Source organism: Parambassis ranga, chromosome 13 (genome assembly GCF_900634625.1).
Source record: "Parambassis ranga chromosome 13, fParRan2.1, whole genome shotgun sequence".
Classification (NCBI taxonomy): Eukaryota; Metazoa; Chordata; class Actinopteri; family Ambassidae; genus Parambassis; species Parambassis ranga.
This window is the reverse complement of record NC_041033.1, coordinates 6,583,578-6,600,386: the sequence shown is the minus strand read 5'-3', so window position 1 is coordinate 6,600,386 and position 16,809 is coordinate 6,583,578. Positions and strand designations below refer to the sequence as shown.

The window sequence follows — 16,809 nt, the reverse complement described above, 5'->3', positions numbered from 1 at the left end:
GGTCACAGTCCAAAGATGTTTGTATTTCATGGCGTCCATCCTTGGACAAAAGGCATCTATTGAACCAAGTAGCATAAGCCAACATGGAAAGTGCCACAAACTGCAGATCATTACATGAACTTAAACTGCTTTACCCACAGTTGGATTAACTGGGGTTAGGGAGACTTAGGTAGCACCAAGATAGCGACAGCATGGAGCCTCAAAAACTACTTTTCAATCATTTTTATGAACTCTCCATAAAATGAATAATTCCTTATTAACCATGACATCATGAGAAAGAATAATTCAACTTTTTTACAGTAATCCCTTTGACAGGAGAGCCCAAACACCATGGATGCATTGTTGTACTCCTAATATTTCTTTTGGAAAGGAGGTAAATAAAAAGCTGTCTTATGGAAACAGCAACCTCGATGTTTCCAAAATAGCTAGAATTGTGTTCAATGGTGCAATGACATATGGACATATGGGCTTGCATGACAGACCAGCTGCACTTTTAGCAGGCAACTTGCACAGAGATCCCAAGGTGTCATTTTGGGAATCAGAGACCCCAGGTGTGGACTTGCGATATGATCTCACTGCAGCCTCACCTTGAGGCTTAACACCTTTTTCCCACTGAGGTCCAGTATAGTGCAAATATTACTGCAGCTGATGCAACCATCTGCTCTCATAAAACACTTGAATCCTTCTTCCTGGGTCACTGACGAACCTTCTAACTTTAGATACCTGCAGTATTTCCAGGCATGGCCTCAGATTTGAAAGAGCAGATGCTTATCTTAGCTGCTAGTGTAGCTCACATACATCAGCAAGCATCCAGCAGATTGCTGCACAGTGGAGGACACAGGCAGGTGAGGCTTTCCGGTGTGAATGTTTAGTAATTAAATTAAATTCACCAGGAAACCTTTTGAAAAAGAAGACCACAGGATTGTCACAGGACGCCTCCCACAGTGTCAACATTTTCTCAATGGTTCATCCTTGATGCCTTAGAAGCTTAGAAGCTACCCAGAGCTGGTTCCAGTGGAGATCATTACAAGTGCATCTATGCTGAGCCCTCGCTGGGCAATGATGACTTCTTATGAGATGATCCACAAAACCATGTGAGACAGAGCAGGAAGGAGGTTTTTTCTCTTTGTAGGCAACACACGTTTTATTACTGTCCATCTCACTCTGTTAAACTCTTTCCACCACTTAACTTAATGTGACCAAACCCAGCACTCATAGCATCATTTTGTGGTCTTTCTGCAACAGTGTCATCCAAATATGTGTCATTTTATGCACACTTACATTGGAGACAGAGAAGAGAAGAGTTGTTCATAGGTAGGTGCCAGCAGATAGCACAGCGTTGGCTTAAAGAATTTGAAAAAAAATACCAAAATGAATGCCACAAACCCATGAGTTTTAATTTATGGCTCCCTTCCCTCAAGCCATACGATTTTATAATGCTGATTTAACATTTGCACCTTGCTGAATGCATCATAATCAAACCGAGATGCCGAGAAGAGCCACAGAAAGGACAGGAACCAGCAACAGAGAAATCTTTTTTTGTCACTTCCTGCCTTTGTCCTGAGATAGACCATCCCTCCTCACAGGGCCCTGTTCTTTTTCAATTACACTCTGCTTTTAAGTCTGTGTGCAACCCAGACAGATTCTGTTCACGGTCAAAGTCTGTCATTATTTCCTCCCCACCTCCTCTTCACTTCTCTGCGCTCTGTCTTTACTCCCGTCATTACCTTGTTTGTGCCTCCGCTTCTCTGTTCAGTCTGTCAGAGTTGCCTCTGTGCTTTTCCTATATTTCACCTCTCTTTACCTACCCAGCTGTCAGTTATGTCCTTAACAGTAATGCTTGCAAAAAAAACAAAAACAAAAAACAGCTAAGGATCTCTCATGTCCCCATACTGCTTGTTTTTCTTTCTATTTGCACTGTTCCCTGTGGTCAGTGTTGTGCCTCTGGCATTTTTTCAATCACTCGTCTTACCACGTTCTTGCAAACTGACACACACACACGCACACACACACACACACACACACATAAACATGGTTTGTATGTTAGAAACATAGAAGAATGACACCCTCCTACACTACAAGTCTTGCAAAACAGGCTATTAAAAAAGCATTGACCTCAGCATTCAATGTTGTAAGGAAATAAGAGTGTGGTCACGAACAGTGCCGGATATTTGATGCATGCACATGGTGAAATAAAATGAGTCTCATTTCACCAAAGGCTGGGCAGCCTTTAAAAAGCTCTGAAATGGAGACGGCTGCAGATTACTTCATTTTTTTTGTCTTTTTAATTTTAACACAGAGGCAATATTATACTGTTCTTCCATAGCTAACATTAACATACTATATCTGCACATTGCCTTTGTTATTAGTCTGTAAAAGCTTTTCCATAATATGACATCCTAACATCTGTCATGTGATACCACAGAAAGTACACAATACATTTTATTGTACCACTATTGTATTTGCATTGGGGCATATGCAGATATCTCTCTGTCTCTTTCTCTGTTGAGGCAAAAAGAATGTGCCTCAAGTCCTCTCTAGGAGTGAATAACAAGGTCACTTCAGTTTGTCGAGTGATTTATGTCAAGTGATGGTAGCATCCTTCTGTTACCCATCTGATCAAATACAAAACTGGATATAATACAATCACAAGACCTTCAACATGGACTATAGATTCTTCGTGCATTACTATTCTAGATCACTACTTAAAGGGACTTACCACAGTTACTATGACAAACTGCATAGTTGTGACTATGTAAATGATTTTTGTTTCACATGATGCATCACAGATTTCTTTCTTCTGCTCACCATTTGCATTGCTCCACTATGTTTTCCCTAATTTGGATAACCTATAGATGAAAATCACCACAGTAGGTCAGTGAGAAATGTAGGCTGGTGACCGTTATTAGCAATATTCCAAATCTAAACATGGAAGTCTGGATCAGTACATGTGTCCTGGTTAAACACAGGAGACGGGCCAAGTAGGGCTCGGATAAACTGGGCAAGTTAACACTGGTGCCCTGATTAACTATTTTAGAAGCTCCAGATAGATTTTTACATTTACATCACAGTTAAGTGTTTATTACTCCTGAAGTATTCAACTTCCATGACCTTTCTCACACACTTTTCCTAATGTATTACACCCAGTAGGTACCCAGGACCAACAAGTATGTCATGTATGTGGAATGACATTGTTACAGTAGCAGATAAGAGCATGTTTGACTATGCAAAGACAAAGGCAGGATAATACGACTCACATAAAACCATGACGGATAAGCACACGACCACAGAAGTTACTCAACAATGAGACTGGAACAATAAACAGAAACAATACAGGGGTGAGAGTTTCATTTTCTGCTGTGGCTTATACAACCTATCTCCTCACAACTTGCTCTGATCTGCCATCAAACAGAGCTGCTGAAAGTAGAGAAGCTGAGGTTTACAGTTGAGGAGAATACCCCTGAAGCAGGCATGAAAAGAAGTAGGAAGAATGATTGTTGTGAGAAATGGAAAAGGTCATGTTGCCTCTTTCTTCACCTTTATTGACATTATTAACAATCTCTAAATCTACAGCTGTATACAAAAAAAATGTAAAATCCAGGAAAGAGTCAGGATTAACAGGTTTCCCTTACGTTACTGCTGTTGTTGGTAGAGGCTGCCCTGTAAATCTAATTTAAAAACTACAATAAAAATGACTTATTGAGCACACACAGGAGGAAAATGACAGATCAGCGGATTTACTAAAGTTTATCTGTACTTTAGTAGTGGAAAGGATTACAGATTTATGCTTGTTTCCATGCTGCATAGAAGAAATAAGCACCAGGAAGTCTTTCTAGCTTAGTTTGTAAAAAAACATCAAAATTCTGATAAAAAAAGGTCCAGGGTTCAAATGCACAGCAGAACTGCAATAAAATTTGCATCATACAATATTTATAGAAACAAGAGTTCCTGAAAAATGGATGACTATGGGGCTGTGATGACTCATTTATTGAGTCTGTGTGTAAACCAAACAAGTTTCTGTTAGGAGAAATTGATGGCAAATGTTACCTATGTATGTCAATAATTAATACAAAATTATTAGAGCAGATTGAAGACCAAAGTGGCAGGAAGGAAGTCAGGAAGCGAGGAAATAACAAATCAGCAATTAAGGGCCATGTAAATAAATGCAACTTTTCTCATATTTACAGCATACACTTCATTAATAATTACATGGTATGGTTGTTTAACTACTAACCACAAAAAAAGGCTGCATCTTGAATCTCAACATCCAGTCACACGAATACAAAACATCCCTTGTCAGGCGGCTTGCAGCCATTGGACCTGTTGCCAACAGAAAACATGCATCTGTCTATCGGTGGAACACACTTCTGCAGAGGAAGTTGATCAAATGATCTGCTTCTATTGATCACTGAAGTCTCCGTGTTTATCTGCTGAGGATCATAAACAGCTGTTCTTTTAAATTTTACGGCAATCTATCCAATTGTTGTCAAGACTATTAGTGGCAAAGGCGCACGCCCCTGCACTGAATGTTTAATTAACAATCGTCTGTTCATTTTAATTAGCTGTTGAGTCATCAGGGTATAAAAACCATACATGAGTTTAAAAAGTTTTCACCTTCACCTCAACAGTAGATTTATATATCACTCTACAAAACACAAGATGTTACCGGAGCCTTGAATACCAGAGTTCTGAGTCCGTCTGAGCCTCTTAACTGAGAGGTGTGCCATGTATGCTCCAGATTTAAGGTTAAAATGGTGAGTGTCATTCCTTTAACTGTAAGTGCGGACTGTGGTAGACCAACTGATCGCTGCCTTCACCTTAACTTGCAGTCCATTTAGGTGTTAAGAAAAAATTATGATTGTATAACCACAAGAAGGTATAAGGGTGTGTGCATTTGCAAGTGAATATGTGTGAGCATGTGTATGTGTGTGTGTGGACACATATGATGTCTTGGGACTGCTGCCTGATGCCTGTACTAAAGAAAGGTATCACAACAACGTCTCACACAGCGTTGTCACTCTTATCATATTATCTGCTGATGTATAGTATTTTTTCCAGTGTGTGAAATGATTGGCCATGCTTATATGGTTATGACATACATGATACCAGCCTGAGGTAATACAATACCTTAATGAGTCTATTTACTGTGGTGGTTGGCCACTGTTCGCCCACATGCTTATGCTACAGTATCTGCATTGTCTCACCCACTCACAAATGGTTTAGGTGCATGGTGGGAAGGTGGAGAGCCTATACAGTTTTAAGTAGATGAAGCCCAAAAAAATACAAAATGCTGCTTACACAGGCAGGCATAAAGCACCACTGACTCTCCCTCTCTCTCTCACACACACACACACTGCAACACCATCAGGCTGCACTTTGAATTTTTCCAGGAATAAACTCCTGATGCAACTTCTCATGCATATTAACATCACTGTGAGCATGGATAGTTTTGATTTTAATATGAATGACACTAACAAAATATCATGTATTCAAGTCTACAAGTGTCTCCTTCCACCCACCAGACAACAATTAACTGCGCTATCACTGAGCAGGTTTTTGAATGAAAGATGCTCCGTGGATGCCAGCATCTTTACAGCCGTGGACCCCACACACACCCATTTATTCGCCTGTAATAAAGAATCAGGCCTGAGTCTTTGGGTGAGGAAAGATATATTTGATCGCTCCTCTCTGTCTTACCTGCTCGTTCGTTGCCAGCTCCTTCTCCAGCTGTCGGTGTTTGTTGTGCCACACCAAATAGTGGATAGGATAACGACTCTTCTCCGGAGTTTTCTTAGCAGAAATCATCCTCGGATCATAGTTTGCTCCCCCCTTCTTCTTCTTCTTCTTCTTCCCTCACTGTGGATTCTAAGAATACTTTGTCATGAATTTACGCTATATAATAACCAAGCCTATCATCCTTCATCGGCGGTGATGCCCAAAAGGCGTATTATAGTGGCAACCTTACGCGTCAGTGGACGCAGTGGACGGATCCCTGTACCACGGAAAAGCGCTGTGGAATCATTTAGAGAGAGAAAGCCCTCGTTGGATTGTTTCAGTAGGTTAGGCTACACCTTTATTTCTTATCCACCCATTCCTCCACCTCTTGCCTCTCTCTCTCTCTCTCTTTCTTTCTCCCCTGCCTACTCTAACACATCTATCCTCCTCCTCTCCTCCCATCCGGTGGTGACTGAGAAAGATGCGTTGACAAGCTGCAATGAAATGTGCGCACACTCAGCCAATCCGCTGTCGGGGATGTTGATAAAACACATGCCTCAAGAAAATCACGCGTGTTTCTATAGAAATTGATTACGCATAGCCTAGAGGTAAAAAAAAATAACTGAGGGTAGAAATGATCAGAAATAAAGTGGTTGAAGCAAGTTCAATCAAAGTCTAGCTAGTCCTATAGGCGTTTTAAATTGTATGTAATTGTAAATATTAATTTGTGGACAAAAGTATGGCATAATCAAACAACAGCATTATATTATGGTATAGGACCCAGTCCTTGTAGCCACAATGGATTCTATCTATTATAGTTACAAAAAAAGTCAATTTACACGTTAAAAATGCGAATTTCAGTGTTTTTATGTTAATGATCTACTGATATTGATGGCAGAATTAGGCTTTTAAATCGATCACTTTTATTCATAACATAACAATTGTATGAAAAAGTTGACTTATAGCCGATCTTAAATATCACATCTGTTGTGTCCAACTGGTCCAGCTGATCTTTAATAATGCGGGCATCAGCCCTCCCAGCCCCTCCATAGGTGGGTCGCAGGGTTGTTGGGTGTGTGTGCGGAAACTGACAGGTAGAGAGCTGCCGTCTCTCGGTGACTTGTAGGCAATGCAGGGATTTACGGTAGCAATGTTCCGACATGAGGATATCCAAACAAACACATTAACTATGTCCTTATAACTCTTGGCGCCTGACTTGGAGTTGAATAGTGAACGCGGAGGAAAGAGAGCAGCAGGGACAAACGGGAAATTCAACTGTCAGCTGGCCGGGGAGAGCCGATCACACCGCCCGGCTTCCGGGGATTCAGGGGCCGCATCGGTTGACGGCAGACGTCGGTCGGGAGCTCGGGGGGAAGACGGGCGAATATTCACATCATCGCCGACATCCACCTCTCGATTTCAGCCTATTTCGAGATGTCAAGAAAGCTACAAAGGACAGAAGTGTGCGCCGACTGCAGTGCGCCAGGTAGGGAGGGTGAAAAATACATCAAAATAGACCATTGTGTTGAAACAATACGTCGGCGGGGCGACATGGTGGGACAACAGGGCCGAAGTTGCTGTCACTGTCAGTGGGTCCGCAGAGCAGGAAAACGGCCAGGGCTTCCAAGCGTCGTTTAGGCCCAAAATAAACAGTGAAAATAGGCGTGTTATCTCAACGGGGAATATCTAAAGCTAACAGCTGCCCAGCGTTGATGTAACGCATTGAGGAGCTTGATATGTGAATTTATTTGACTGAAACCTTATGTGAGGAGGGCCCGTGTATTTGCTGCAGTGGAAGATATGAGTGTCAGATTTATGCTGCCTTCAGACTGGGAGAGAGGTTTGTTTTGATTTTCGTGACCGGGACAGACTTCCTAACACATTAGCCTAGCGTTGCTAGCCAGACAGTGATTTAGACTCTCTATTTAACTGGCTATTATTAACATTCCAGCTTTTCACGAATGCATGTCAGACCACATCACTGTTATATTTTGTACCCATTGAGTGGTTGCTAGCATCCGCTTGCGGCTTTTGGAGTTTGAGAGCCTGACATAGCTAGCTTAGCTACGACGTTAGCTAGTCTTGCTAACTTTTGCTAAACGGCAAGTTAGTGCCAAGCTGATTCTGCTAACGCGCCAGCCAACAGCCAGTAGTTTAAATGGCTATCCGTGTAATTCTAGATAATTGCTAAAAAAAGCTAAATCTGAACGTTTGTAGACCTACGGCATTTGCATGGTCAGTAATGTTAAAAAATTGACATAACATTAATTGTGGAAGCCACCCTTCAAAAGACCGTTTATCCAACTCCAGACTTCAGATTCTTTGTAGAAAATTAGCCTGAAGGAATAGCCAGCCTGGTCCAACCTAAAGCTGTAAATAAGTCATGGATTTAAACCACATCTCTTCGACAGGAGTGATATGTTATCCATACTGTGAAGGGCACAGGTATGCCACTACAATCCTTATTTTCTAGGCTAGTTTTACCTCATTTGTCCCATCTATGCCTGAGGGGAAGTGATGTAGAGGTGATGCTTAAACAACCTTTATTTCACCTCCCTTGGCCCTGCCTTGCATGCAGCCCTGCATGCACTTATGTTTAGTTTAAAGCCCCAAATCATTGGTGATCTTTTGTGCTGTGCGTCCTTGCGTTCATTCATGTGTATGCATTACAGCAGCTGCGCTCCTCACAGCTGCTCCCCTGTTTGTGTGTGCAAACTGTCATAAGCTTAAAGGCTTTATTGCTCATTGTAGCTACACATACTCTTAATACTCATGTTTTATCTGAAGCCTTTTCCCTGCTGTTTATACACTTAACATGCATCGGGTCATCTTTGTCTTCACTTGTTTTGATTACTTTATAATCAAACCAGCACCTTAATCTAATGTGGAAAAAGGATACAGTTTTGTGTTCCTTGTAGTGCATTGGTGTATTTGCATGGAATTTCTCAGACAAAATGAGTTATTTTCACAATGGCGGTTAACTTGTTTGTGTCAGGGTACCTGTTACTAGATGTTAATATCCTTCCACGACCATCAGCTCTCTGCAAGAAACCCCTCCTTACAACGGCATGCGCACACACGCAGTGTGTTCTGCAAAATGCTGACCTAGCCACTGGTGACAAGCCACCTCCCTTACTACCCAGCTTTGTGTCATGCTAGCGTATAACTCGATGGCTACAAAGGACGACTGAAACCTCAACTCGTAGTCAAGCCTCAGGAGGCTTTAATGTCACACCATGGCAATCTGCTTAGTTTATAGCAACAATGAATCATGTTGTCATGATAGTAAACTGTTTATTGAGCACAGATGCAATTGTATAAGAAACAGAGACTCAAGTGCAAGCACAGTTTCGCAACCTGTTAGATTGTTGATATTTGCAGTTGCTGACCTGTACTTCTACAGGTCATTACAAATCAGAAACTAAATGGGAAAAGCTCATGTAAATGTGTGCAGTCTGTCATTCCAGGAAGAGTGTTACAGACTTAAGATGTTGTTTACCATTAATACTCATTATTGCACTTGTCTTATACAGGCTTAAGTGACACATATAAAAGAGACTGTCAATACTGTATTGACGAATTCGGCCAATTTAAGGCAAAATTATGTCATGCTGCAGGTTTGCCCAATACAGCACTGCTGATAGTCTATCCAGGTTTAATAGCTTAATGGTGAAGTCTCATATTGATCAAGCAGATATCCCAGGCTGTGGGAGATTTTTTTATATTTATTACACAGATTAAGGAATTAAATTGCTGCAGCACAGCGTTTAAAGCCTACAGGCCCCTCTTGTCAAAGTCATTTTGCATTTGCTGCTACTTTCTCTGTGGGCAGAAAGACTTAAAGCATGTCATTTCATCTGATGATGGACTATTTTAGCTCCATTAATACCCCTAAGCTCAGACAGTTTTATCCTATCCTCAGAGTGACTAATGCAGATAATAGATGTGTGTGTGTGTTTTTTTGCATGAATCGTGTGCATGTAAGTGTGCAGATACTTGTTTATGTATTGTGGACTGTGTTGGTTGAGAGCTGCTCATCACATCAGGGTCCTAATCGTATAAACATTAACCAGACTCTATGACTTTAGTGTGAGAATTCCTATTTAAAAATGAGTTTAGTGTGTGTTTTGTAGATGGAAAGAGAGTGGTTTTCAACCGATTCTGTATTACACCAACCAGACAACAACAACTGAAACCTGTCAAAAACTACTGACATTTGATGAAGCAAGGGAGGGTACCTTTGTCATATTTCTTGTGACTTAACAATCGTGTGTGTGTAGAAGCATGCACATTTTGGGAATGGGCTTTACTAAAATAAAAAAAGACCAACTTGACCTAATCTGAACAGATTAGCATTGAAGATGCCTAACTCCTACTGCCTGGACTTAAATTGTCTGCATTGATAAAGCACTTAAGATTTCTTAGACAACTGGACAATCTTAACAAACATTTCAATAATTGTACATTTTTTTTCTGTTTGATTGTTAGATCCGGGCTGGACAAGTATCAACCGAGGTGTCCTGATCTGTGATGAATGCTGTTCAGTCCATCGCAGCTTAGGCCGCCATATCTCTATAGTTAAGCACCTGAGGCACAGCGGATGGCCCCCCACACTGCTGCAGGTAAGGCTGAGAAATGTGGAGTGAGGACAGAAGGGAGGGTGGTTGATTAAATTGCAGCAAATACAGTACCCAGGGCCCAGAATAGTGCCACAGAAGAAATGCCTAGTACATACAACAATCTGACTCAGCACAGAAGATGCAAATCCACTTCTAGAGTTTGTGCTCATTTTTTATGTAAAAGTTTGGTTTGTGAGTGTTGGCCTTCTCTCCCTTCTTGCACACATCTGTGGATATGTCTAGCATTGTTTCTCTCAGTCTGTCCAAAACACAGGTTTAGCAGCTCAGTGTCATCTCGACTTGACCCTGTAATTAAAAAGGCTTGAAAAATGTGGGTGTGTTTGGCCTTACTTCTTCAGAACAGTGGATCACAACACACATACAGATTTGCATTAGAAATGCACTGAAGCTTTACTGACAAAAGTACATGTGATGGTGAAACATTACTGAGTCATTCTGTGTGTGCGCACTTCAGATGGTTCAGACCTTGGCCAGTAACGGGGCCAACTCCATATGGGAACACAGTCTCCTGGACCCAGCTCAGGTGCAGAGCGGTCGTAGGAAACCGAACCCCCAGGACAAGGTCCAGTAAGTAAACTTCCTACAAAATACACACAACATAGAAATGATTATCTTATTTGAACATAATCAGTGTTTTTAATTCCATCTAGAACCTAAATGCTGTAGGGCTGATGTTTATGTTGTGTATGGATTTCAGAGGCTATTATATTTATAGTTTAAGACCTTCAGAAAAATATTATCTTTTATTTTAGGTTGCTCAAATCTGGAGCATATTTCGCCTCCTAAAACCCACTGCAATATTGATCAAATTTAGAACTTGTAAAACAAGCAGGAAACTAGTTACATCTACAATTGGTCTATATTATTCAGCATATCTGCGGTTATGCAGTAAAATGTGATTACATTTACACCTTAATCTATTTTTTCTATCATCTATTATTTATTAGGTAAGATAGTAGGTGGCCTTTTCTGTTTTCATAAATCAATGGTGAAGAACAGGGAAAATATATTATATTTGGTTTAGTGGCTTTGAGTGCGTACATTATTGTAGCATACATGGACTTTTAGACTTTTTACATTTTTTTTTTCTTTAGAGATCTTGATCTTTGCTAATCATCTTACTATCCCCTTCTGTGCAGCCCCACCAAGTCAGAGTTTATCAGAGCCAAATATCAGATGCTGGCATTTGTGCACAAGCTGCCCTGTCGTGATGATGATGGTGTCACTACCAAGGATCTCAGTAAGGTAAATTCTCATGATTTCCCAGGTAATGAGTTATATATGTCTTTCATATTTAGGCACTTGTGAGTGTAGAATAGGACCATACATTATAGGAATGTTGTTGAACTGTTTTTAATGTGTGTGTGTGTGTGTCAGGAGGCTAATCGAAAGAACCCTGGAATAGGGGGATTTCTGATGATCTGATTGCGAGTAGTGATATTTGTTATTTGTGCATAAATATAGCTTCAAACAGCTGAAGGGTAAGATATATTGAGTTCAAGGCAATTAGCCTATATGGGCTTAACCATACAGTGAAACATTTATAAATGTCAGGAGGAGACCTTGCACATAAACATCTTCATGTGCACTTACACATTTGCACTTGTGCTCATAAACCCCTCGGCAGGAAGTGAACTGAGTGGCACAGCAGGATGTGTACTGATGCCTAATGCTGTGGCACTCCACTGGGTTAATAAGGCAGTTCTGTCTGTCCCATAATGTTTACTCCATCCACCCCCAGCTGTCCTGGGTTCTCACTGTCCTCTCTACCTGTCATTTTTTTTCTCCCTTTGTTAGCAACTTCATTCAAGTGTTAGGACGGGGAGTTTAGAGACATGTCTTCGCCTCCTGTCCCTCGGCGCTCAGGCCAACTTCTTCCACCCGGTCAGGAAATAAACCACTTGCTGACTCACTCCATCTTGCAATTAGCTGTGCTGTTCAGTTATTCTCTTTATGCAAGGCCTGTTATTCTGACTGTGTGTGTATTAATCTTCAGGAAAAAGGCACTACCCCTCTGCATGTGGCAGCAAAGGCCGGCCAGATCTTGCAGGCTGAGCTACTGGTCGTGTATGGTGCCGACCCAGGAGCACCAGACATCAATGGACGCACACCTATGGACTATGCTAGGTACAAAACATTTTATTAATCACACAGATGGTTTTTAAATTAAGCTTTGCTCAAATCCAGTTATATGAGATAGAACAACAAGCTTTAAAACCCTACAACATAACGTAAAAATAAAATATTTTGTGTTTGTATTGTGTGTGTTTCAGGCAAGCAGGCCATGTAGATTTAGCAGAACGTCTGGTGGAGTGTCAGTATGAGCTCACAGATAGGCTAGCTTTCTATCTGTGTGGTCGGCGACCAGGTAAGCCAATGTACCAGTTTGTGTGCACTTAACACTAGGGTTGGGCGATATTGGCAAAAAAATTAATCACGATTAATTGTGGCATTTAGCCGATAACGATTAATTTGACAATTAATTGATGACAATTGCACTTGCATGTTTTTGACTAAATTGCCACATTGTTCTAAAATGATACTGAGAAATCATCAGTCAAGTTAACTACTTCATTCTAACAGGTTAAAAGTAGTGATGAGTCACCTACCAGCCATGTTTGATTATTAATGAAGCAAACATTTAAAGTAACTTTGTCCGTCAAATGTTCTTATCTTAAGGTCACAGAGGAGTGCAGCATATCAACATTAAAATTAAACAGAAAAGTCACATTAGTGATTATTTCAAGTTAAAAAATGTGCCTGTACAAATTAACCTGTGACTGGAATATGTCCCACACTAGTGCATGTTTTCACTCATACTGTAGAACAGCAGCAGAAAAATCATTACAAACAAACCGGACAATTCCACATTTAAATGTATGTCTGGTGTGGCAACAACCAACTCTCCACGCTTTACACCCAATGCATGTAGCGGAACTATATACTACAGCTGTAGCCGGCGTTGTGGCCTCGCTGCACTTTCCTCGGCTTTCTTCGGCTTGTTTCGGCTTTTTTCGTGCTCCGGCTTATGGTGACAGATGCTGAACCTCTGTTAGGAACGTGCTGCTCCGCATCGTTTAACTTAATACCACTGCCTTCTGCCATTATTGTTATTGTGGGCTCACATGTGCGCTCTTGCGGGTGATGGAGAGAGTATGTCGCACACAAAAATGCGTTATCATGACGAGGCACTAATCGCCGTAGTAGATAAGTGGCAAATATTAATCGGTGACAGTTTTTCTGGCGATTAATTGCACACGATTTTGCACAAGCCTACTTCACACAGCAATTTTAACTATAGTAAATAACCCCTGTAACTCAGTTTATTGTAGTTAGTAAACCTCTCCCCTCCTCTCCCTCCTCTCTTAGATCACAAGAACGGCCATTATATCATTCCTCAAATGGCAGACAGGTATGAACAATAGTAACATTTTTGTATTACTGATTGTTAACACACTGTTTTTGCTTGCATAATTTGATTTCATTGATTGCATGAAAATAAATCTATATAGTGTACCTGCAGCTAACTTGCCACTCTTCTGTAACTGCTTCATTTCAATGTGTGTCTGGATGTGGCATGGATTCCTTGATTCTAATGTAGTTTATTAAGCTAGCCACAGGGTGGCACCATAGCATATGTAACCCCACCCACAAATCAGCTAAAGGAGCTATTTGGCATCTTTATTAAGCTGAGTGTTTGTTGTAAATTCTAAGATTTTAGATGAGCTAAATCCATAAAGTGTTCATGGTTTGTTGATGCTGAACTAAAGGTTTGATTGCAGAGATACAGAAGTGCACAGTCAGGCCATGATAAATCAAGTTCCTGCATTACTTGGCATAGCTTCTTTCTCAAATTTATTGAATGCTTGGGGCTTAAAAGATATATAGACTTACAAATGTTATGCAACTATACCAAATGTACCTGGAGCTGTGTTTGTTACTGAAATGGGTCTTTTTTTCTGAGCTACCATCTAACTCTTGCATCTGCTCTATTCTGGTGAATGATTTCTCTTGATAATAACAACTAAAACTGTTTTGATGTGGCTTCTCTTCCCCTTCTTTCTGTCTCTTTCTTCCTTTTATTCTCACTCGTTTTCTGTTCTCTCGATTTCGCTTGGTGGAGCCAGAGCTCGTCCTAAGTGCCCGACACAGAGGTATCTTTACTTTCCTTGTTTCTTTTTTCCAGATTCTCTCTTCCTCCATCTCAGTCCCCACAATGTGTACCCCATCTTTTGTAGTTTACCCTACTCCAGACCTCTAAATTGTGGATGTTTAGTGACTAAGAGGAGAGTAGTCGAGGGGTGCTACGAATCAATGTGTTCAGGAGTACCAGAAAATATCACCACAAGTTCTTTCTGTATATTTAAATTTTTTGTACAGGTTTGTCCTGTAGTGAGTCTTTATTTATTATCTACCATCTAATATCATACTACCACAGTGTATTGTAAGAAAATTAGCTTTTAGTTCTGCCAGAACTACTTGCTGGTATTTTAGTTACCCCCATTTAGAACAAGCTGTCTCAATCTGACAACTCCTCCTACCAGAATGTACCCATCATTTCCCTCTTTTGCAAAAACACCTTTTCCACATCCTCAACTCTGGCTCTTGTCTCTATCTCCATATCTCCCTTTCTCCTTTCTCCCCCTCTGTCTTTTTTTCAACTGTTTTGTGTGAGGCCTGTCTAACTGTCACCTTCTGTGTTGTGTTTCTTTAGTCTGGACCTCTCAGAACTGGCCAAGGCCGCCAAGAAGAAGCTCCAAGCGGTAAGTTAATGTTGGAGTATTGTGCACCCATTTTTTAGTTGTATTCATTTTTTAGACAAGTGCCAGATTGTTGACAATAGATTGAGATAGTAAGTAGTAATCTGTAAAATACCACATAATGCCAGTAATTGACTCTGTTATTTCCTCTTTGAATCATGTCAAACCAGTTTTCACTGTTCTAATTGTATGTTGACAAACAAAAACACCTGTTAATGGGTTTATTATGTTTCACAGCTCAACAACCGGCTGTTTGAGGAATTAGCAATGGATGTCTATGATGAGGTGGATCGCAGAGAAAATGATGCAGGTGGGCCGCATATCCTTTCCCCTCGCTTTACTCTGTAGGGTGGAAGGATTAATTGAGTTCAAATCAAAACTGCAAATTAAAACTGTAAAAAAAAATTGTAAATCACTCTCAACTAGTAAATCAGCTAACAGCATGTGGGCTTGTTCACAACTTACATGCACATGGCTTTATTTTTGTGTTTTTATGTGTTTTTCAAAGTCTATAACTAAAGATCCAGAAATATAGTAGTCACAAGAAATATGTCAGCGTGACTGTAAATATTAAAATGTTTGAAAATTGTACACAGGTAAGGAATAAGTGCAGTACTTTTTATGTGATTGATCCCACACACAGTATCAACTAGATTAGCAGCTAGATTGAAGCCTGTGCAGATTTACAAATATAAGTATCAGAAAAACTTACATTATTGACACAAAACAGGAAAATGTTTGCTAACTCAATGGAGAATCAAACTTTAGGGAAGCAGTGAGAAGAACCAGAAAAAAGAAAGGGCAAATATTGTGAGTGAGGGAGTGAGTGAGTGAGGGAGGAGAGTCAGAGCAAGGAAGTGCCTCTCAAATTCTTCAGTCTCTCTCCTCCTCGGCTCTTTCTCTTTTTTTCCTCTTCTTCACTCTTTCTCCTTCACTGACAGTCAAATTGTGCTTTTGACAGAAACATCACAGGTAAGTGGCAAGGATACACACAACCTGACCACACAGAGTAGGAGGACTATTAGCGCAAAACTGCATAATAAGAGCTGAAATTCGGTTTTTGGATCTACTGTACGGCTTCACTTTGTTTATGTCTCTTTGTGTGTGTGGGTGGATGGAGGGCTGTGTGTTTGGGCATGCTCCAACCTTGATGACCTTGTTGCTAAAACACACACATACTGTGTTTTTGTCTCCAGTGTGGCTTACGACCCAGAACCACAGCACTCTGGTAACAGAACGTAGTGCGGTCCCTTTCCTACCAGTCAATCCTGAATACTCTGCCACGCGTAACCAGGTAAACACACTATAGACACATTTATACATGCATTTATTGCATTGATCAATCTTCTGGACCCATACAAAGAGCATTTAAAGCTCTTTGTATAAAAAAGAAAAAGAAATAAAGAGTAGGGTTAGGGTTAGAAGTAAAGCCTCGACAGATGGGTGGTGTGTGTGTGTTTAAAAAGAAAGCTGAGAATAAGTGGGAAATTGGCTTGGGATGTTCTTTATCTGTGAAAGAGAGTGATCTTTCTGTGCTCCCACCCCTTGTCCCCACTTTTTTTCCTGTCTCTGTCTGTGAGAGAGAGGGAGAGATCCCACGTGTCCTCTCACATAGTTTCTCTTCATCCACATGGCTTGCTGGTGTAAACACTGACTTTTAACATGAGCATACACACGGAGGAAAAAGAACCCAC

General features: G+C 40.7%; 2 protein-coding genes across 4 annotated transcripts in view; one reads left to right on the top strand and one right to left on the bottom strand.

The window, feature by feature from the left end:
* The window catches only part of ankrd13b (ankyrin repeat domain 13B), a 31,429-nt gene extending 25,272 nt beyond the window's left edge, over positions 1 to 6,157 (bottom strand). The window contains exon 1 of the mRNA XM_028419436.1: positions 5,698 to 6,157. Within this exon, the coding sequence (XP_028275237.1) occupies positions 5,698 to 5,805 (108 nt within the window). The 5' untranslated portion in view covers positions 5,806 to 6,157. The remainder of the gene's footprint in view (positions 1 to 5,697) is intronic.
* A 644-nt stretch (positions 6,158 to 6,801) lies between these two features.
* The window catches only part of git1 (G protein-coupled receptor kinase interacting ArfGAP 1), a 19,684-nt gene continuing 9,676 nt past the window's right edge, over positions 6,802 to 16,809 (top strand). For 2 of the 3 annotated variants that reach the window (XM_028420562.1, XM_028420560.1), the window contains exons 1-12: positions 6,802 to 7,201; positions 10,204 to 10,337; positions 10,810 to 10,922; positions 11,495 to 11,600; positions 12,153 to 12,239; positions 12,352 to 12,482; positions 12,629 to 12,723; positions 13,725 to 13,767; positions 14,483 to 14,509; positions 15,070 to 15,118; positions 15,353 to 15,425; positions 16,312 to 16,409. In XM_028420562.1, the coding sequence (XP_028276363.1) occupies positions 7,150 to 7,201; positions 10,204 to 10,337; positions 10,810 to 10,922; positions 11,495 to 11,600; positions 12,153 to 12,239; positions 12,352 to 12,482; positions 12,629 to 12,723; positions 13,725 to 13,767; positions 14,483 to 14,509; positions 15,070 to 15,118; positions 15,353 to 15,425; positions 16,312 to 16,409 (1,008 nt within the window). In that variant the 5' untranslated portion in view covers positions 6,802 to 7,149. The remainder of the gene's footprint in view (positions 7,202 to 10,203; positions 10,338 to 10,809; positions 10,923 to 11,494; positions 11,601 to 12,152; positions 12,240 to 12,351; positions 12,483 to 12,628; positions 12,724 to 13,724; positions 13,768 to 14,482; positions 14,510 to 15,069; positions 15,119 to 15,352; positions 15,426 to 16,311; positions 16,410 to 16,809) is intronic. The other variant, XM_028420561.1, reaches the window with a different exon arrangement.